We start from the raw sequence: 23,948 nt of genomic DNA, 5'->3' as shown, positions 1-23,948 counted from the left end.
ATTCTAGTCGGATTATAGAATTCTTTAAGTATGAAACTTAAATTCCCTTAGGTCTTTCATGGATGATAGTTGATAATGAGTTAATTCAGCTCCTCCAAGTGCTTCAATAGACATGCGGAAGGAGATAAACACTTGGACAAATAATTCCTCGCACAACGAGAGAAAGTTGAAATGCCTTTATATGACGGATCCTTGGAAGATTGGATCCTTTGTTATGCCTTTGGATCCATTAATTAAGTGTGGTAGAACCTCTACAATTCATGCTAGGAGAATCCCAAAAGGAATCACTAAGTTTGAACAAGTTTCAAACTTTCCTTTTGTTGTCCTATTGGTTGGGTGCGCACCTAGCCCTTTAGCCATACGAGTTTGTCTAATAAACCCATGTCGGGGTGCGCACTCTACTATTCTGGATATGCATCCCACTGTTCTAGGTGCTCTACTATTCTGGATGTGCATCCCACTGTTCTAGGTGCGCAGTTAGCTTGGAGTGCTGAGGAACATCTCCTTTTGACTTGTTTCTCATTCATTCTTTGATTCTCTTCGCACACTCTTTCACAAATCATGTATCTTGATCTTACATTGATTTTCATTCATTCTTTGATTCTCTTCGCACACTCTTTCACAAATCATGTATCTTGATCTTACATTGATTTTATATTGTGTCCACAAACTTGCTATTATATAAAATTGCTCTAACAATCTCTCTCTTGGCAATTTTGTAACAACACCTTTCTAGACAAAACTCAACCTAATACAATTATCCTATGATCAAGATACAGTTCTTGCTTCAGATATGAAAAGTTCCTACGAAGATAAAAATTAACAAGATACCCATGAACACAACTGTGTAAAGTAAAATCGATCTGATAAAACAATAAATGATCGATTCTTCCTATCTGTTTTCTCAAGTCAACTTTTATCAAACATCACCTTCAACACTATAAAAAAAGTAGAACTGAGTGGCAAAAGATATTCAATAAATCTCCTAGCTAGTCAAGTAAAATTTTCAATGGGATCTGATGATCAACCAAGTTTAGACAAAAGTTCAATGAAGCTCCAAATTAAGTCACAATATCCAATGAATTCATGCTAAGTCAATGTTAATGTAATAATGAGATCAATGAATCATTTCTCCCCTTAAACAAATTCTCCCTCTTTTTGTCATAAGTTGACAGGGCTGATAAAATAACAATGAAGCACCATGAAGGAATGAGAAAATCACTCAAAATCATGAAGCCATGATCATTTGAATGATGTTCAAAATATTTCCAAGGTTCGGATCGAATGGTTTAACATAAAGATCCAAAAACCCGAAATAGTTACCAAAACAATCGCAAGATTTGAGGACAATACCATCGAAATCATAAAAATTTTGCTTTATATAATAATTTTCTGTTCAACTCAAACACAGAAATTCGAAACTTGCTCAAACAAGACTCTAATGGTCAAATAATGATGTGATTGGCATGAAAAGATTAGTGAAAAATAGGGTTTTTGGATTGGATATATGCCCTTTTTAGAGTTTGGTTTGCTCCCATGTGAGGTCAGTGCTCACCGAACTAGGCTTCTAGTATGGATGTGCACTAGCTAGGGTAGATGCAAATCGAACCAGCAAGGGTGAATTTTTTTTAATATTTAGATTTGATCTTATGAACAACAGTTATAAATCCTATTAGGGCCAGATGACTCCAAAAGATACTTGCTATCAAAATAGAACTAAAAACCCTCTTGAATCACATGAATGTCACGACCCAAAATAGGAATCATGACTGGTCATGCATCTCAATATGCATAAGATACACGAAGCCTTATTAATACTCTCTATATGTACGATGGCAAAATAAATAAATAAAATAAAAATGTGCTTTATTAAATTTTAGAACTAATTGCAATAAAGATAAAACAATGTTAATATTTTTGAGTCTCTAAACTAAATAAATAAAACTTCTAATCTAAAACATAAAATCTAAAAGAGTGAAAAAGTAAATAGGTGAATCCTAAGTGGAGGTGGAGTTTGGATACATCTTGCTCAGTCGCCCCATTGACTATTACTTGAGATAGATAAACAAATACAAAAAAAATAGAATCCATGAGCCAACAACTATAGCTCTGTGAGTGGAATCCACTCGAAAACCAAATAAATTTTACATTATATTAATACTGAAAAAGATTAAACTAAAAACAACAATATCTATGAAAATTTTGCAATAAGCATGCTCTCTAAATAATAACAATGATAACAATAGAGAGAGTTACAATTTGTAACTTTGCACGTTTTCAACATATTAACATCTTTTTAATATTTATACTGTCTTATGTCTCAATAGGTCTAAACCCTGTGGATCCATATTAATTAGAAGTTACCTCGAGATGACGCTCGGGACTTTTCTTTATAGCTGATCCGATTAGGGTCATCAGATGGTATCACCCTATGATCAACACACTCTGTCTTTTCCTCTAATCGTTGAGAGAGATTAGAGTCACCTAGGAAATTTTCTCATTCATCCTACGACTATTCCCTAACCTTGCCAGAGTCACCTAAGAAAGTCACCGCAGTGATCTAATTTAGGACTTTCCCCTAGACTTTCAGATAAACTTGAGTCACCACGGAAAATCGCAAGCGATTTATACCGGGACTGTTCTCTAAGTCATACCAATACTAATCTAATTTTTCTTTTCACAACTTTTAATATTTGCACGAAGTATGGTGATGCACTGAGTATAATAATTAAATGCACACAGAAAATATAACAATTAAATTTTTATATGTAAGGGTAAAATAAATAATTTGCATACAGAAAATTTACATAGTATGACAAAGATATGAAATATAATAAAATAAATATGTGAGTGAACCCACTCACCTGTGTCTAGGCAAGATAACTAAATCTCAAATCCTTAGCTCACGTGCTAAAAATCACCACCTTTATAATAAATAACAATAATATTTTAATTAAAAAAATATTAAAATTTTTCTACAATTTAACTCAAAAATTACTAATTTTGGGCCAAAATAAGCCCAAATCAGTTGGGTTGGGCTACAGTTGGCCCGCAGCCCACCCAACTAACACTTAACCGGATTAAGCCCAAGGCCCAATCCAATTAACCAATGGAACTGGGTCGGGTTCCTTGGATTCGGATCCAACCCGACCCGAATCCAAAAAAATAAAGGGAGAAGACTAGACTCGGTTGCTCGAGTCTGTCTTCCCCAAGCCGAAGAGAAAGAGAGAGAGAGACAAAGAGGGAGAGTAAAAGAGAGAGAGAAAGACGTCGGCGGCCACCGTAGCGACGGTTCGCCGGCCGCATCTCAGCTCCCCAACACCCACATGGTGCCGTTGTCCTCGCAAGGTGGAGGAGAAACCACGAACGACGATCAATCCCATGACCGACGGCGACCGGAGGCACGAGGGCTCCAACGGTGAACGCCCACGGCATGAGGCCAACGACAAGATGCTTCCAGATGGAGGGGCAGCGATCCAAAGCCGTCGGTCGGCCAAATTTGCCGGTGAAGCCGAAATCCCAAATTAGGTATTTTCGATTTACCCTATTAAACTTTAATTAAAATTTATGGGTGAGAGAGGGCTTACGAACGAGTCGCGTGGTGGTCTCCGATGGCTCTGGCGGTGTTTCGGCTGGCCGATCCCACAGCGACGACTTCGACGGTGAGGAAAAAGAAAGCGAAAGAGGGGAGGAAGAAGAGAGAAGAGGGCTGAGATGGTTAAGCAAAGAGAGAGAAGAGATTAGGGTTTTAATTTATAGATTAAGGAAAAATCCTAATCTAATCCAATCCGGATTAGGCGCGATTCTACCCTGCTCCTCGTCACGTGCCGGAGAGGGAGAGGGGAGGGGCTGCACATGCAGAGCACGTGCACCCTTGTCTCTCAACCCATAATATTTTTTTTTTTTTTTGATTCTAACAATGAAAGTGTGAAATCAAGTAAGATCCGATTGTCAAAATAGAATAATTTTTCTCCAAAAATGATGAAGTCACTTAACAATGTTCCAATTTGATCGAAGATATTTTAACTCAAAATATATGCATATTAGACTCAAGTCATATATATCAAAATCAACTTAAGCAACTAGAAATTTGGTATGCAGCACAATGAAGACATTTAGTGCTAATTTAATGAAAGTTCAACTGTGCTCTAATTTTTCAAAGAAGCCAATGAATAATTTTAGAAATCAAATCAATCTATGAAATACGCATGAAGCTAATTTTGATATACAATTAGTGGCTTTTTGATACAACTAGAGCTACATTGTCACGACCCAAATTAGGAATCATGACCGGCCATGCATCTCAATATGCTTGAGATGCACGAAGCCTTAACAATACTCTCTACGTATACGATGATAAGATAAATAAATAAAATGAGAATTTGCTTATTAAAAAAAAATACTTTATTACTAATGCAATAAAAAAAAATAAACAATGTTAATGTTTTTAAGTCTCTAAACTAAAATAAACTAAAATAAAACTTCTATATCTAAAGCACAAAATCTAAAAGAGCGGAAAGGTAAATGGGTGGATCCTAAGTGGAGGTGGAATCCGGGTACATCACGCTCAGGCGCCCCGCTGACTATTACCTGAAATAAATAAACATATACAAAAAAAACAATAGAACTCGTGAGCCAACAACTATAGCTCAGTGAGTGGAATCCACTCGAACCAAATAAATTTTTACTGCATATTAATGCTGAGTAAATTAAACAAAAAGTAACAATATCAAAATATGCAATAGGCATGCTCTCTAAATAATAACAAGATAACAATAGAGAAATGTCACAATTTGTAACCTTGCATGTTTTCCACATATCAACATCCTTTTGATATTTAAAATGTCATATGTCTCAATGGGTCTAAACCCTATGGATCCACATCAACTAGAAGTCACCTCGAGATGACGCTCGGGACTTTTCTTCATAGCTGATCCGGTTAGGGTCATCAGAGGGTATCACCCTGTGATCAACACACTCTGTCTTTTCCTCTAACCGTTGAGAGAAGTTAGAGTCACCTAGGAAGTTTTCTCATTTTTCTTAGGACTGTTCCCTAACCCCGCCAGGGTCACCTAAGAAAGTCACCGCAGTGATCTAATTTAGAACTTTCCCCTGGACTTCCAAATAGACTTGAGTCACCACGGAAAAACCGGGACTGTTCTCTAAGTCATATCAATACTAGTCTCATTTTCTTTTCAAAATTCTCAATAATAGCACGAAGTATGGTGATGCACTGAATATAATAATTAAATGCACACAGAAAATAAAGCAATTAAATTTTCGCACGTACGGATAAAATAAATATACTTGCACACAGAAATTGCAACAATTTAATAATAATTTGCACGCAGAAGATTTACATGGTCTGGCAAAAATACGAAATACAATAAAATAAATACGTGAGTGAACCCACTCACCTGAGTCTAGGCAAGACAACCGAAACCTCAAATCTCTAGCTCACGTACTAGAATTCACCACGAAGGAGTCACTGGGTGGTCTCCGCTGGCTCCGACGACGCTCCGGCTGGCCGATTCCACGGTGACGACTCCGTTGGTGAAGGAGGAAGAAAAGAGGGAGAGAGAGAGAGAGAAAAAAAAAAGAGGGCTTACGGTTCCAGAGAGAGGAGATTAGGGCTAATTATAGATTAGGAGAGGATTAAATCTAATCCAATTCGGATTAGATGAAATCCCCCCAAATCAGCTGCGTGCTGGAGAGGGAGAGGGGAGGGGCTGCACGTGCACCCTCCTCTGTTTTTTTTTTTTTTTTTTTTTTTTTTTTGGTTTTGACATAGATTAAGTTGTATCGGAATAAATAAATTTGTTTTGGAAGAAAATAAGACTTTTTGTCAGGGGGCGTTAGAATGCCTGGGATCGCGTTCAAACGCACTATGCGAATTCCTACATGCATTCACAAAAACAGAGAACGGGATTTGTGCGTTCGAACACCTGCACATGTTTGCAAAGACAGAGAATGGGAATTTCGTATTCGAACAGCATCGGGTGCGTTCGAACACGCCGCGGCGAGAACACATTGTTTTTAGGGCTTTAATTATGTTGTTTGAGTCCAAAGGGTAGCCTCTAAGTATTATGGAGTGCACCCTAGTTGGGTTATGTTATGAAATCTATCTTCTTTCTCCTATCTCTCTCTCCCTTTCTCCCTCTCTCCCTTTCTCTTCCTCTTCTCTTCTTATCCTAATTTCTTGTCGTCCCTTAATCTACATTGGTTAGATCCTTCTTCTCATCTATCGCGGTCTTACTTCTTCTAGGAGCAACCTTTTCTTTCTCTTCGTCCTATTCCCTTCTCTAATCGCAAATATCCCTATCCACATATCATCTTCTTCCACCTCCTCCCATCACTTTCAAGAACTTCCTTCAATCCAAATACCCAACTTATCCCTCATCAGTCCGTTTCATAATACTTTCACACTTATAAGGTAAGGTAGCCATTTCTTTACATCTTACAATGCTATATATGTAAATATTTTCTTTGGAATTTGATTTTTCCTTTTTTTTTCTTTTTCTAATTTTCAATTGAGCTGGTTTCTTCACTTTGTGAAGGACAAGGTGAGTCAAGAATTTTCTTAAACACTCATGTCAAGGTGGTTTTCATGCCTATCCTCTAAGGTAACCATTTTCAATATAATTTTTAAGGATTTTTACTATCATGCAAATGCACTTAGGCTTTTAGTCGTTCTACAGTGATCAATGCATAGCTATGCAAAAATCTAGACATAGAGGATAGAAGATTAATGAGTGAAACTTATTCGCATGCAAAGTCAAAATATGACAACCCTCACTAGAGAATAACGATCAAAATAGGAAACATATGGAATGTCAATCTAAATCCATGTTGCGAGTCCAAGTATTTTTAGTATTTTCAATTTTTCATTTTCTTATTTTCAGAAAACAAGTGATGGAAAGAAACACACTGAAGAAAAAAAAACAAGGACTAAACGCAAAAGTGATACAAGGAATAAAATCTCAATATTTCAAAATGAAAAAATCCATCAAGGCATAAAATGTATCAATGAAAGTCTGTCTAATTCAAAAATATGTCTCGAGCAAGTTCAATTTTCAGCTTTTTAGGATTTTGGAATTTTCAAAACAGATGCAAATTTCAGTTTTACAAAGATTCAATAATTTCAGATATAAAAAATTTAGCAAATTTTAATTTCAGCAAAACAGATTCCAGCAAACAAAAATTCTGCAAGTCAATTTTCAGCAATTTTCAGCAATCAAACAATTTCATTTTTTCCAGAATTTCAACAAACTCGGTTCAGCACCTCTGGTGCTCTTGAATATTTTCATATGAAGAAAAAACACTTGGACATGTGTAGGTAGTTCTCACGCTAGATATGAAATAAGCTCCGCGAGGGAAACCTAGACTTCTCTAAGTATGAAATTTGAATTTCCTTAAATTCTCTATGGATGGATATTTGATAATGATTCAAATCAGCTCCTCCAAGTGCTTCAAGAGATTTTTCAAAGAAGACAAATAACTCCTCATGCAGTGATAGAAAGTTGAAGTGCTTTTAGGTGAGGGATACTCAGAAGGATGGATCTTTTGTTCAGCCTTTGGATCTTTTAAATTAGTGTGGAAGAACCTCCATAATTCATACTAGGAGAATCTCAAAAGGAAACACCAAACTTGAACAAGTTTTAGGCTATCCTTCTTCTGTCCTGCCACTCAGGTGTGCACCTGACTTGTCAGGTGTGCACCAAGCCCTGCTAACATATCATTAATTCTAGATTGTTTTTCTTTAATTCTATATTGTATAATATTTTACAAATATTTTGTGCCCGTGAACATGCCACTATGTAAAATTGTACTAACAATAGATTCTATGCAAGGCCAAATAATAGGATCATAATGGTAAAGGACAATAAGACCATAAACACTCATGGCAGATTTTGGATTATAAAGTCGACAATTAGTCATCGAGTCGTACTTGAGCAAATTTAGTAAGAATTAGCTAATTAGGTTATTTTTATTTTTTTGGTCATCTGTCCTTAATGTACTTTTGTATTTGTTGCTGATTTGGATGCAACTTAAAAGTGTTTTGGCTCAAGTACAAACTTACAAAAATATAAAATATCCAGATAAATAACAAAATATGAAAAAAAAAAACCTTTACTCCTTGCCAGACTTTACTCATTTGTGATACTAAGGGATGGTTCTCTATCTCATTCTTTTTCTACTTCATTGGAAAGATATCAGAACAAAAGCTAGGTGACAGTTTATAAAATCTTAATCTTTTTATTATAGAATATGAATTAATTAAAGTGGCCGCAGCTTTATTCTTTTGTGCTCTTATAATATTGGATGTTTTGACTTGTTCTACATTGTTTTGTAGGCTTCAAGATATGAAAATGGTTTCTTTTAACTTGTTTTTGGATATTTCATTCTTTCCCTTTTCTAATGGGTTCATTTCCTTCCTTTTAACAATTCACTAGTAGGGACAGATTGAAAGTGTTTCCATCATTTTACTCAGCTATTCTGTAGGTTAATCGTCCATGGAAGGAACAAAAACTACTTTCATGATGACCTGGACCAACCAAGATTTCAGTATGTTGAGCTGTCAGTCCCCTGTTTGTCTTCTTTGTGAAGAAGAATACAATTATGTGGTCCTTTTGATATTGTGATTTTATCATAGATGTTAACAAATTTATGTTTGTTGCCTGCATAATGATTTAGTCATCCTTTTAGGAAAGAGAAAACATTTTACTGTGTCAGGAAAGAGAAAACATTTTACTGTGTCAGGAAAGGAAACCTTCACTTTGCTATTCTGATGTTGCCTGATGTAGTTTAAGGAATATTTAGTTCTGATACTTGATCAGATTATACTCCTTGCAGGTTACCTATTTAGAACCTGGTCAAAATACTGATGTGGAAGGTAAAAATGGTATGAAGGTCAACATCTGTGCTACTGCTGGTCCTATACTCGGGCCTCCATGGCAGAGGCCAGAAAATGGGTAAATGATTTCTTCTGTTAACAACTGCAAGAAAGGACAATATCACTTATGGTTCCCTTCTGTGGACTCTTATTTTGGATTATTCCATTTGTATGTAATAACTGAATCATTCAAATATATCTTGGCAGCTACATCATTAACTATGGAGAAAGTCATCTATCTCTATACTATGAACCACATTGTGTATATAACCAATCCTTTCTAGAGAAGTATCAGGCAGACATAATCATTACACCAGTGACAAAACAATTGCTTCCTTCATTCACTTTGGTATCTGGACAAGAGGATGCTGTTCAGCTAGCAAAGTTACTGCAATCCAAGTACAACTATTTTCTTTATTCAGTTTATTGTTAGCTTATGATTGAGGCATCCTACTGATGATTAACTTAGCATTATGATACATTGATTTAGGTATATTGTTCCCATGAAAAATGGTGATTTAGACACCAAAGGAATTCTCTCAGCTATTCTTTATAATGAGGGTACGCTGGAATCATTCAAGGTTAGCTTTTCGTTTACCTTATTCTTGAATAAGTGTTTGATTAATCTATTACTTCACTTAATATGTGGATATTACATTCTATATTTAGCATCGTTAGTTAGATTCAGAAAAGAATAAACTTACAGCGAAGGTTGTACTGTTGTACCATACTACGTGTATAATAGAGTCACATGCATAGCTGAATTAAAAGATATGCATGCCTAATTTTACATAATATGGTTGTCGAAACTGACAAAGGCACCAGATGTATCAAACTCCAAACCTTTAGATGAGGGAACCCCATCAAGAAAGTTGCTAATATATCTGAAAAAAATCTGATCTACACAGCCCCCTCAATTCCGAAGGTCAGAAGATCTTTGCACCTGATATTCAAAGATAGATGAGGATGGAGGTCCATTGTATCCTTGCACGAGCTTCAACTGTAACAACCCAAAATTTTAAAACATAAATAAATAAAATAAATAGAAATATATAGTTTAGATAATGAGGAATTTTACTTTATCTCTTATATTTTAGAATTTTTATTAAATTAAATTAAATTTTTAGATATATCTTTAAGATATTAGAATCCTTATTATAGCACTCTTATTATATTTTTTTTTTCAATTATAAAAGGGGGCCCAAAAGAAAACCCTAGAGGGATTTTTTTAGATAGAAGTTAGGGGCATTGCTATAGTACCAAAGAAAAAAGAGAGAAGAGATTATTCTTGGGGAGATTAGAGAAAAAAAAAAGAATAGAAAATAGAGGAAAAAAGATTTTATCATACCAAAGAGAAGAAAAGTTAAGAGAATGCAATCTTGGAGCGTTTTTCGTGCAGATTACGATTAGGATGCGAAAATTAAATTATTTTGGATTGAGCAATCAAGGCAAGTTCCCATTCATATTTTCTTAAATTTTTATTATATAAAAATAGAACTGATGAATTGTAAATCTCTCTTTATATTTATTCTTATTATGTTTAATTTTATAAGATAAAAACTTTACAATATGATGATGTAAGAAATTCGTTGTTTTAAGGATTTTCAATAAAGAATAAGAAATATTAAGATTTTGTATTTTATAGAAAATTCGTATTTATCATTCTTGGAAAAAAAATATTTTATTGCTTTTTCAGATTTCAAAGTTTTTATTTTTATTTCAGAAAATAAGAAATAAATTAGGAATATTTATATTTAAATGAATTTTTAGATTTCTGAAAATAATTAATATCTATTTCTACTGTAGAAAATAAAATATAAAGTAGTAATATTTCAATTTATATGGATTTCGAATTTCTGAAAATAAATAATATTATTTTATTTCGAGAAAATAAGATATAAATTATAATTACTTCAATTTAAAGGAATTTCGGATTTGTAAATATATATATATATATATGCTTATATATATATATTATTATTATATTTTATTTTCATAAAATAATAGAGATCTTTATGCTAATATATTTAATTTTCTATAAATAAAATATAAGAGATTGTTATTTTTTAGAATATGATCAAAAATAAAATATTATTTTTGAGACCTGAAATTTTGCAAGATTGAATATAAGATTATTATTTATTCGTGTTTTCTAACCTATTAAGAATGATTTATATTTTATATATATTGGAGGAAATAGTAGTATTTGAATTTATGGATTATTCGTGTTTATATTATATTTGAAAATTTGAGAATTTTGGTGATTAAGAAAATTGATACTTGAGATTCAGAATGAATCAGTATAGTTGAATACTGATAAAAGTGAGATCTGGAACCCAATTTTATTTTTAAGAAGATAAGTCCAGGGAAAAGATTCTTGGAATGTAACGTTGCGACGTGCTACCAAGTGACTCTGGCGGGATTAGGGAAAAGATTCCTGGATTTTCGTCCCGGTGACCCTAATCTTTCTCAACGGCTAGTGGAAAAGTTAGTAGGGCACTGCAGAGTACCTACTGTGACCCTAGACGGATCGACTATCTAGAAAAGTCTCGGGTGCCATCCCGATGGTGACTAGATAGTGCGATGTGGCCACAGGTCAGAGTACCCATTAATGAGACAATATGGCATTTTATCAGTTTTGGCGGGTTTCCATGATAGTACACTTTTGGCAGAGATCGACTGCTTTTATATTGATTTATTCAAATTAAGATATTATGAATGATTTATGATTCGATTCCCATGATAGTACATTTTAGTAGAGATTGATTTGTTTTATATTAATTTATTTAAATTGAGATATTATAAGTGATTTATGATTTGATTTCCATGATAATACACTTTAGTGGAGATTCGTTTTATGCTGATTTATTCGGATTGTGTTAATATGAATGATTTATGATTTGGTTTCTATGAAAATATACTTTTGGCGGAGATTGATTCATTTTATATTCATTTATTCAAAATGAGTTAATATAACTAATTTATGATGCCAATTTAATGTATATATGGATTTTGAAATTTAATATAAGAGACAAGAAAATTATTTATTTTTCAAGATGGCTTATATATTATTATTATGATTCTTTTCCTGCTACTATATGTATCACATATTAATTTTTGTCATTAGACATATTATTAGTAAAGTGGGTTACTTGCTGGGCATCTAGCTTATGAGAACTTATTATTTTGCAGGAATTTAAGAAGCCGCTTAGTGAGGACTCTTAAGACTGAGTACCATTTTCGCTGTGTCAATCTATTTTAGGATTTGATTACTATTTGGGCTTTCGTGTTTTCTTTGGGTTTTATCCTAGAGATTCACGACCATCATGTTCCCGGATCGGGGCGTGACATCAACCCCATCATAGATATGAGAGTCCATGTTGAGGTTAAGGAAAAAACCATTTTCCTCAAGTTCAGAGGTCAGAATGTTGGCTTTGAATAAGCCATGAAGTTTTTATGTTATCTCATCTTCATCTGATGCCAATATTGGTTAGAGAGTTAAGCAGTCTCTCTTGATAAGATTTCCTCTGCAGACAGACCCTATTGCTGGCTACAATACATATACCACACCAACTTCTTTTTAATAATAATAAAAAAAATAATTACCAATGCCTTTCCAACTGAAACACTCGATATTACAAGGGTATAACGAGGGTTGTTGTCCCAATGGAAGTTAGGGTTATTTTCCTCATGAGCTGTACGATGAGCTTGTCTATAAGTGCATGGGGTGCTATGTCTCTATTGACAAGAGCGTGCATGTAAAAAGTCAGTCATTCTTAATCAGTCGATAGCAAGTGTTACTATTTAGAATTCGATGTTTAATTTGTGCATTATAACAGGAGTATGTGTATCCACTAATATATTGTATATACTTGAGAATCACATGCAATAGAGATGTACATAGATAATGCATTATAAGAAGAAAAATAAGTTAGTACCTGTCACGATCCGAATTGTACGCAATGACAAGAATTAATAAAAGAAAAGAATTTGATTTATATAATTTAACCCAATCGTAATGAAAATAATCAATGTTATCAATAACATGTCTCTAAGCAAATTGAATTAACAAATAGTCTAAATTATAAAGACCAAAATAACGGAAAGGTAAAGGGGTAGGTTCTAAGTGGAGGTAGGGTCTCAGTGTATCTCGTTCAGTCGCTCCGCTGACCATTATCTGAAATATTCGAAAGGAAAAATTTATAAGCCAACAATTATAACTCAAAAGCCAAATAAATTTAAATTTTATAACGTTAAATAAAATTCAAATTCAGCGATATGAAATGACAATTCTACTAAGCATGTTCTTAAAGTAATAATAATAATAATAGAAAGTTATGTCTCATAACATACTCAGTTTTAACATATTGATATTTTTCTCAAGAATAATAATGTTATTTGCCTCAATTGGGTCTATACCCGGTGGATCCATATCAACTAGAAGTCAACTTGAGATGACGCTTGAGTCTTTTTTATAGCTGATCTGATTAGGGTTATTAAGAGATGTTATCATGTGATAAATTCACCATGTCTCTTTCACTAGCCGTCAAGAGAGATTAGAGTCATGTTAGAAAGTCTTTTGATTTATCCTAGGACTATTTCTCAACTCTGTTAGAGTCACCTAATAAGAAAGTCATTGTAGTGATTTAAAATAGAATTTTCCCCTAGACTTCTAGTTACACTTGAGTCACCACGCAAAGTTGCAAGCGATCTATATCGGGACTGTTCTCTAAGATATACTTAATACCAGTTATACTTTTTTCCACTAAAATTTATAATTTGTGTGAAGTATAGCGATATACTGAATTATATATTTTGCATTTAGAATTATAATAAATAAAATTTGCACACAAAGAAATACATAGTCTGATAAAAAGTATGAAATACAATATAAATAAATATGTGAGTGAACCACTCACTTGAATCTAGGCGAAATGACTGAAAATTCTAATCCACATGCTAAAAACCACTACCTTTAAATAAGTATGACCTTTAAATGATGAGGAAATAACATAAATTTTAATTTAATCCCTAATAAAATTTCTGAATTTTAAAACTAAATAAATGGCTACAATGGGTTGATTTAAACCCATTGAATTGGACTGGGTTGTGGCTGGCCCTGCAGCCCACAAAATTTCAACTAATCAAGCTGGGCCAAGGCCCAACCAGTAAATTGGCAATGGACCGGGCTGCGAGTTAGCCACATAGCCCACTATTTGTTAATTTAGTTCGGGTCGGGTCTTAGATCCGAAATCCAACTGAAACCCACAACTAAAAAAAAGAGAAAGGTTGTTTCGGTTTAACTCGAGCCTGACCCAACCCTTCTTTCTTGAGGAGGTTGATGCGAGGAAGAGAAAAAGAGAAAGAAAGAGAGAGTCCACTAGCGATTGCCGTCGTCGGCAGTCCACCGGCCACACCCCAAGCTTCCTGTCACTATCGCGGCTATGCCAACCACATGAGGTGGAGGAGCCGCCGTCGCTGACCAACAACCTTATCTCATGGTCGGCGGTGATCTAAGCCACGAGGGCTCTCCCTGAAGGCAACCATGGCACGAGGCCAACGACCTGGAGCTCTTGAGCACGAGTGTCAGCCACTCGAAGCCGCCGGTCAACCCGTATCAAATTTAGGTATTTCTAATCTACCCTATCAAACTCAAATTAAATTTGAGGGGTAGAAGACAAGTCGCGTGGTGGTCTCTAATTGCTCCGGCAGTTCGATTCCACGGCAAAGACTCTAATGAAGAAGGAGGAAGAGGAGGAGATGAAAAGAGGGAAGGGGGCTGGGGGCTGGGGTAAAAAAAAGAGAGTGAGGATTTAGGGTTTAATTTATACAGAAAAATTCAAATCTAAATTAGATTTGGATTCGGCCGAAATACTTGCGGCTGTCGTTACATGCTGGTGAGGGAGAGGGTGAAGGGTGCGCACTTGCAGCGCACGTGCCCTTCACAACTTTATCTTACTTATTAACCAACCTTAAACATTAATTTTCTCATTATGCCGAGTAACATCATTATTTTCAAATCAACAAGACCATAGTTTTAAATTTCTGAAAAGCATAGAAGGCAATTTCATTGTCTATATGAAGTGCCATGAAAGCTGGTTAGGAAACTTGCCCATGCCATTAATGGACAGATCGTTAGGGCCATCTTATCATTGAGCAGGAATTTTTATCATCTCCTAGTTTGAAGCAATTCATTACTAAAAGTAATGCTAAAAGACTTAATGGTGTATATTGTTGTTACTTTTGTTCTTTTTGATATCATGTTAAGTAGTGAGAGGAAACACTACTGCAAAAGTTCTATCCTAGCTTCTGTAATTATAGTTCTGGTACTTTATGATCATTTTTTGTTTTTTGGACAATATATGTTTTACAACAGTTTCTTTCTCTAGTGATGAAATGTGGAAATGAAAATAAAGTATTTCTTTCAAAGCAGTACGGGGCCTTGTAAAGTATCATGATTGCACCTCCCATGGATGTCTGTGCTTCAAGAGTTGCATGGATACTACATTTTTCAGATTCAAGCAAGTAGCCCACCTTTCCAATTGACCGGAGAAAGGAAGCAAAGATTTCAGGAGTTAGGATGCAGAAAAGATTGTTAAATAATAATTAATTTGATTATTTAGTACTAGAAGATAATATAATAAAATGTCTTATCAATCAAGGTTCCTAATATCGGGATCAGGATCAGTATCGGCTATTTAGAAAAACAATATGTGCCGGCCATTCGTATCGGATCAGACTATCTTTTAATTACATAAAATTCTAAATATAATTTAAAAATACAGAAAAATTTCTAAAAATTTAGAAAACATGACAAAAAAATAAGAAAATAAAAATTACTCATATATGAAGTCTAAATTTTTTTTAAATTTATTAACTTACTCAAAATTTAAAATTTTGATGAATACTGAGTTGGTTTTTATAAATTTCTATGATCTTCATCCTCATAATCATGATAAGATTGTAAATAATGATACCTGAGATTTGATGCTCCAAAAAGTAATTTCATGATACTAATCATATTGTATAGATCTTATTGTATGATTTGTATCCGAGGAGAATAATAACCAGCATTTTGATCTTGTGTATGAAAATACTACAAATTCTGAGGATAATAACTAGCATATGAATCTTGTCATGGCTCCAAATAATAAATACTCAATGTACCATAATCAAAAGAAGCAACATTTTTATTACAATGTCGTTAATAGATATATACATTCTTAGTTTTTTTTGTCTTCAATCCTTATGCCTCATTAACTTTTTTTAACAAATGTAGATGGGACAATCTCACCACTAGGTGTATCATTAGAATTATGACCGGTACTGGTAGATATACTATCTCTCGCTGCTGAATGACTCGTACCAGTCTCTGCCTTCGTTGTGGTCTCCCCTAATATCTCATCTAACAATGTGAGTTATCTAATAACCTATCCTCTATTTCTCTGATCTATGGAGTCAAGGGGTCTTTTTAATCAAAAACATGATTTAAATCAATATCAGTTCATAATATGAATCTCATATTATAATGACAAAAAACTAACTTCTCCAATCTTTTCATTGTCAATCAGTTGCATGTTTTTATGTAGATTAAGGAGAAAGTAGTTTAATTTCTTTCATATTATGATAAAGACATAGTTTGACTTAAAATCTTTTTTGCTATTGGCGTCAAATTTGATGCATCCTTCCATCCATAAATAGACCACCATTCAGCTAAAGCGTTATGAGATATAGCTATAGCAACTTTAGCAGTACTGAATTGTCCAGCTCTCAATCTATATCTCTCCATCTGAAATTAGAAATATATTATTGCATACTGATTATATTGAAAGTTAAAATTTGAAACAATTAATAATAAAATTATTTAATTGAATCATAACTCACTTTTTTATTGCAAAGGATTTGTTTATGAATATCGGGCTCAAGCTTACTGATTATCTTCCTAATTCCTAACAAAACTTCACTATCAATATTGACATTTGTAGAGAATTGAAATCTTAAATTAAGAAAATACTCCGTAAAAATTTAAAATTTGTAAGCATTCAAATTTTTAAATATTCATAAATAAAAGTAAATTAGTAAGTTAAAACTTAAAAGTATGTCTACTAGCAATGTGTATATTTCTATGTAGTTGTCTATTCTATCTAGAATCAATCATCTTCCATCATTTTCTATAACTTTAGCCCACATTATTTTTGATTTATTCTTTTGCTATGTCCATTGCTTCATATAAGAAACTTATCTCAGACTTATCATTATTGTCTAAAAATCGTAATACTTTGACAAAAGGCTCAAATTCGACGGTGACAATTGTAATATTATCCCAAAATGCATATTTCTAAGAGCTATATTTTTTAAAGTTTCACCTAAAGATTTATTTTTAGGTTTCATATTTTTAATTTTTATAAACTACTTCTGTGATGTAACTATTCGCATAATATCATCCTTGTGGTGTATAATATTCTCCAAGGCTAAAAATGAGTGGCAAATTTAGTGAAGCCGGGTCTGATGATCTTTCTACCACCAGTTATCTACTCAAGTAAATTAAGAACCCAACCATGCTTTGCACGTGCAACCCCCTCCCCTCTCCTTTTCCGGCACGCGATAAGGCAGTCGCAAATATCTCGTCGAATCCAAATCTAATTTAGATTTGGATTTTTGCTCTATAAATTAAACCCTAAATCATCTCTCTTCCTTACCCCAGCCTCCTTTCCCTTTCTCATCTTCTCTTTCGTTTTCTTCTTTCTTACCGTCGGAATCACGACGTGGGTTCGGCCCGTCGGAGCATCGCTGTAGTAAATAGGGACCATCACGCTCCTCCTCAGTGAGCCCTCTCTCATCCCTCTAGTTTAATTTTAATTTAATGGAGTAAATTAGAAATACCTAATTTCGGTGTTGTGGCCTCATTGGTGAACCTTATCGGCTGGCGGTTTCGGGTTGCTATCGCTCCGTCACCGGAAGCTTCGTGCTTGAAGCCCGGTGTCGATGATATCTTCTAGGAGGCCCTCGTGGCTTGGGTTGTGGTTAGCCATGGGTGGGAAGTCTTCCACTATTGGTCGCCGTGATCGACCTTCCCTCTAGTACAGATCGTCGAGGTCGCTAGGAAAGCTTCGACAAGGTCGATAAGCTGCTGGCGACAATGGTCGCCAGCGATGCTCTCTCTCCCTTCCCTTTCCTCCTCTCTTCTTTCTCCCTCATCGATCTCATTGGGGAAGAAAAAGGTTGGGCTCGGGTTCAACTCGAGCCAACCATTTCCTTCTCTCGAGTTCGGGTCTGGGTTGCTGACCCAACCCGACCTGACCTCTAGCTTTAAGTCATGGGCTGCAGGCCGACCTGCAGCCCCGTTCCTTGTTGGCTTGGGTTGGGCCTTGGCCCAGCCCAACTAGCATGAAGTGGAAGGGTGGGTTGCGGACCAACTACAGCCCAATCCAATCCAATAGGTTTTGTTCAACCCATTATAGTCATTTATTTGGATTTAAAAATTCAAAAACTTAATTAGGGATAAAAATTAAATTATGGTTACTTTTGTATTGTTTAAAGGTGGTGATTTTCAGCACGTGGACTAGAGACTAGAAATTTCAATTATCTAATCTAGACTCAACTGAGTGGGTTCACTCACATATTTATTTTTATTATATTTCGTACCTTGTCAGACCATGTAATTTTATGTGTGCAAATTTAATTGTTACATTTTCTGTGTGTATTTAATCATTATACTCAGTGCATCGCCATACCTTGTGCAAATATTAAATTTTAGTGAAAAGAAAAATGAGACTAGTATTGGTACAACTTAGAGAACAGTTCTGGTATAAATCGCTTGCGATTTTCCGTGGTGACTCAAGTCTATCTAGAAGTCTACGGGAAAGTCCTAAATCAGATCACTGCAGTGACTTTCTTAGGTGACTGACGGGGTTAGGTAATAGTCCTAGGATGAATGAGAAATTTCTTAGGTGACTCTAACTTCTCTCCACGGTTAGTGGAAAAGACAGAGTGTGTTGATCACATAGTGATACCATCTGATGACCCTAACCGGATCAGCTATAAAGAAAAGTCCCGAGTATCATCTCGAGATAACTTCTAGTTGATGTGGATCCACAGGGTATAGATCCATTGAGACATATGATAGTATAAATATTGGAAAGATGTTAATATGTTGAAACTGTGCAAGGTTACAAATAGGGGTGTAAACGAGCCTGAGTCAGAGCCAGCCGGCTCTGACTCAGGCTCGGCTCGAAATTAGTTTCGAGCCTCATAATATTGCTCAGGCTCGGCTCAGCTCAACCCGAGCCGAGCTTGAGCTGAGCCTAACCGAGCTCGAGCCGAGCCCGAGCAAAGCTCGAGCCGAGCCCGAGCAAAGCTCGAGCTCGATTAGAGGCGGTGGCGATATGGGCGGTGGCGATGTGGGCGGTGGCAACATGGACAGCGGCTTGCCGAAGGAGTCGGAGACGGATGGAGGAGGCCAACGACAGAGGAGGAGGAGGAGGCCGACGGCGAAGGAGGAGGAGACGGATGGAGGAGGCCGACGGCGAAGGAGGAGGAGGAGGCCGACGGCGAAGGAGGAGGAGGAGGCCGACGGAGGAGGAGGCCGACGGAGAGGAAGGCGTGGCGCCGTGATGGTGGCTTGCCGTCGTTGCCGATGGAGGTTGACGGGGAGGGAAGAGTGAAGGTGATCAGGTGGATAAGGGTGAGAGTGAAGATGAGGGTAGGGTGGGGGAATTGAGGATGGGGAAGGTGGTGATGGGAAAGGTGAAGTAATTAATAAGGGTGGGGTAGGTGAGGGTAGGTGAGGGTGGGGTAGGTGAGGGTGATGAATATTGTGTTACGGGTGAGAATGAGTTAGTGAGGGACACGTGGCAATATTTCTTTATGCCACGTGTCCTTAGTCATAGGGAGTCAGGCTATCGAGCCTATCGAGCCGAGCCTGAGCGAGCCGACTCCAGCTCAGGCTCGGCTCGATATTAATTTCGAGCCTATTATGATGGCTCGGGCTCGGCTCAACTCTGATCGAGCCAAGCCGGACTCGAGCTTCACCCGAGCCGAGCCCGAGCCGAGCCCGAGCTGCTCGTCAAGCCTGACAGCCCTAGTTACAAATTATGACTCTCTATTGTTATCATTGTCATTATTTAAAGAGCATGCCTATTGCAAATTGTTATGTATATTGTTGATTTTAGTTTAATTTTATTCAACATTAATAAAATTTAGAATTTATTTGGTTTTTTAGTGGATTCCACTCACTAAGCTATAGTTGTTGGCTCATGGATTTCTTTTTGTTATTTATTTATCTATCTCAAGTAATAGTCAGTGTGACGACTGAGCGAGACGTACCCAGACTTCACCTCCACTTAGGATCCACCTATTTACTTTTCCGCTTTTTTGGATTTTATGTTTTAGATTAGAAGTTAACTTTATGTCCTATCCCCTAAGGGTGGCTCGCCAGCCCAATTTCGTTTAGAGACTCAAAAACAATGACATTGTTTTATAATTATTGTAATTAGTTTAAATTTAATAAAGTAGATCTTCTTCGTTTATTTATATTTGCCATCGTACACTTAGAAAGTTTTAATAAGGCTTCGTGTATCTTAAGCATATTGAGATGCATGGCCAGTCATGATTCCTATTTCAGGTCGTGATATCCGTGAATAGAGGTACGAGATCTTAGGTGATGATGGTTAGTGCCTTAGTGGTAGACCGGCGATAATGGGGTGGCACCGGTGAATATGTGGAGGTGGAAGGGTTATGGTGATGGTAGAGGTTAAGGTAAAGTGATAGATTGAAAGAAGGGGGAGGCGTGGGGGTGAGTGGCTGGTCGAGGGGGGTTTAGAAGCGGCATCGCCGGGGAACGAGAGATCGAGAGAGAAGACGAAAAAGACAAGGGCAAAACTCAATTCATTCAATAATGATTTCATAGTTGCCGTCCACACTTTTAGAGGCTAATCAAACAATTCAAAAATGACAATTATTAACCCTAAAATAGTAGATTTTCGCCGATCGCATTCGAACGCGCCCGATCACGTTCAAACGCACAATTTGCATTCTCTGTATGTACGAACGTGATGTAGGCGTTTGCAATCGCGTTCGAACGTATATTTTGCGCTCTTTGTATTTGCGAACCTGATGCAGGCGTTCACAAGCGCGTTCGAACGTGACATACAGAAAACTTATTTTTCTATAAATTAAATACTAAAATAAGAATAATAGATACCCCTAGAGTATATCCATACTCGAGATGACATCGGTGAAGCCCGAATCGTATCATCTAATCATTTATTAGGTTTTTTATTGAGGGATTTGTCATAAGAAAGATTGGGGATTTTTGTATAAACATTCTGACTCTTTGTCTATCCTAAACAAATAAAAGCTGAAGAATATACATGTCCTAATTGTCTGATGAATATTTGAGACTATTACATAGCGGTAAATTTTCTTGAACAGGTTCCTCCCTTCCATACATAAGGTATGCTCATATAAAGTATGTAAAACAAGTCAATTTTTGATGTGAAAGATCGAGGAGCTAGTAGAATAGTCTAATCAACCTTTGGACCTTCCCTAAGCTGTTCCTTTCAGAATCTATGTTTTCAGTTTGCCTTCAGCAGTTGGCACAAAATTATAGTTGAATAATTACGTAAATGCTTTCACTTGATCGCCACTATATTAGTTTCATCTTGAATTTGAGGCACTGTATGCAATCTTCTCCACTGAAATTAGACTAATAGTCTAGTATTACTTCAGAACCCTTTCTTTTTGGTTTTTTTTAGGGGAAACCCATAGGCATAGAGAATGATGAAATTGTATTATTTAATATTCAAATGATCTTACACAACCTTTGCCAACAATTTTGGCTATGCTTCTCTACATAGAAAATAAGGGGATCTCCATATAAGGATTGTCGGGTCAACAAGCACTCACCGAGCTGATATACCATCGGCACATGGCACAAGGTGTGCTAATGGTACCCCTGAGAAGGCTTAAAACCCTTCCTATGAGTGAGAAAATGTTTATAAGAGTTTTTGAAGTCCCATGTAGGAGCTAGGGAGAGAAGGAGGTGCCATTGTCATTGTTAGGTTTTTTCTTTTAGATCGGGGAACGAGAGGATGGAAAAGTTTAACGAATATTGGATAGTGGATGCTTTTCCTTAAATTTGAATAGCAATAAAAAACCTAACAATGACTTTTCCATCCAATATTGGATATGTCATTATTATAAGTTACTAGCAATTATCACTTAAATTTGAATCCTCTAATATAAGTTAAATGACTCAGATATATTATCACTTAAGTCAGGATCTATTAATATATTTTAGGATCCATTATTAAACACTATTGTCTTCTTCTTTGCCCTCTCTTTGTGGCTGTGAAACCCTAAGATGGGAGGGCGGTGACGGTGGCAACAGCAATAATTGAGATGGAGAAGCAGCAGTAAGGATTCAATAGGTTACTCTCTCCTTTCTCTCCTCTCCTCTCCTCTCTTTGTTCTCTTTCTCCTCTTTACTTTCCTTTTCTTGTCTTTCTTCTCTGCACAATGTCGTGTCGTGCAAACCAGTGGCCGCCACGTCTCAGTGGCAAGGCAATCCTTGCTAAACAGAATCCGTGATTTTTTGCAAGTTCACATGCATGCACTGGATTATCTGTCCGTGTTACTTCTGTTACTACCGAATCATCGATAAAACCGACAAAAATAACAAGAACAATTGCAGAACCTCACAGTTATACATATGTTCTTGTCTCCTTGAGCAATAAAAAATTAAAAAAAAAACATTCAGTGACTATAAGCTATTGTAACTCCGAATGTGTGTGGTGAACCATGATATAAGGCATGTTTCATACCTCTAAATGCAACTTTATTTTTGTGCATGTGTGTTTACTTTAATTATGGATTTCGTCATGCATTTTGTGTATTTGACTATCTTGAAATTTCTAGAAGCACACCATGTTTAATCAGTATCAATACTTTTACAGTGGTATTTTGCTTTTACTGAGAAGACTCTTAAGTAATGTTGACTGTTTTGCTTAATAGTTTATATTGCAACTGTCATGATGCAGGAAATGTTGTCAAGAGAGCTCCCTGATGCACTCGTCTTGGAGCCCACACCAGGTTTACCGCTTGAAATTTCCATGTCAACTGTCTCATAGAGTAGGCTAGATTTATAACCTGGCAGGGCTAATTTGCTGATGCTAACATCACTCGGAGCCTATTTATTTAAAGTTACTGAAACTTCTTACGGTCCCCATTTTCATATACAATGAAATTGTATTTTTAACTTTCAGAAACATTTCTGGTTCGGGAATTTGGCTTATCGTGTGTTACTTACCATAATGTCTCTGTTCATCAGAGCTATAGCATGTACACCAAAATGACTGGTTCATAGGATCACAATCAAATCAGGAGATCACCAACGAACCAACAGATTAGTTGGAACAAGCTCAAGTTGTTATTTATTACTTCATGTATGAGTAATCCCATTAATTGTGGGATCACCACTAAGGATTCGTTGTCCACACATATACCCCATCTCTAATGAATAAGATATCAATATGAATCCAATCCAAATTATATATTATCTTCATCATTACGAAGTCTCCTCTTTTATCAATCTTATTCTCACATGCAGCGATTGGAGCTGCATAAGCAGTCATTTTTTATCCTTCATCTCCATATTATTTCCACCATTTTGATAATCTGATCGGTTCTGGACCCTATCTGTTCCTTGAAGCTAGAGACTAGGAGATGCAAGTATGGAATAAATTGGGGATTTTATCTTGTTTGGATTAGTTTATCTCTTAATTAGTTTTCCAACTTTTATCTTGTTTAGGATTGCTTAGATCTGAATAGTTTATCTCTTAATTAGTGGTAGGATTGTAAGGCTATAAAACCCAGGCGTGGGTTGGGGAAATAATAAGCAGAAATTATTCTTCCACTCTACTCAAGGTTGCCGTGTCTTTGCTGGATCCATGTCAAACTCTCGCTGATTGCGGATCCCTCGACAACCACCCTGACGGTGGTTGTATCCTATCATTCCTGTCCCATCAAAACGAACCTTTCCTCAAGGTTCAGACGA

General features: G+C 36.0%; 1 protein-coding gene across 2 annotated transcripts in view; it reads left to right on the top strand.

The window, feature by feature from the left end:
• LOC140766171 (uncharacterized) overlaps positions 1–23,440 on the top strand; it is a 32,916-nt gene extending 9,476 nt beyond the window's left edge. Inside the window, exons 4-8 of one of the 2 annotated variants that reach the window (XR_012105295.1) lie at positions 8,854–8,972; positions 9,101–9,292; positions 9,384–9,474; positions 16,173–16,306; positions 22,933–23,440. Coding sequence is in view for 1 of the 2 variants with exons in the window: in XM_073105632.1 (XP_072961733.1) it covers positions 8,854–8,972; positions 9,101–9,292; positions 9,384–9,474; positions 22,933–23,022 (492 nt within the window). In the remaining variant the exon portion in view is untranslated. The remainder of the gene's footprint in view (positions 1–8,853; positions 8,973–9,100; positions 9,293–9,383; positions 9,475–16,172; positions 16,307–22,932) is intronic. The other variant, XM_073105632.1, reaches the window with a different exon arrangement.
• Positions 23,441–23,948: the final 508 nt, after the last annotated feature.

Source organism: Typha angustifolia, chromosome 8, assembly GCF_048772165.1.
Source record: "Typha angustifolia cultivar Huaian chromosome 8, ASM4877216v1, whole genome shotgun sequence".
In the NCBI taxonomy this organism is placed as follows: domain Eukaryota; kingdom Viridiplantae; phylum Streptophyta; class Magnoliopsida; order Poales; family Typhaceae; genus Typha; species Typha angustifolia.
This window is presented reverse-complemented; position numbering and strand designations above follow the sequence as displayed.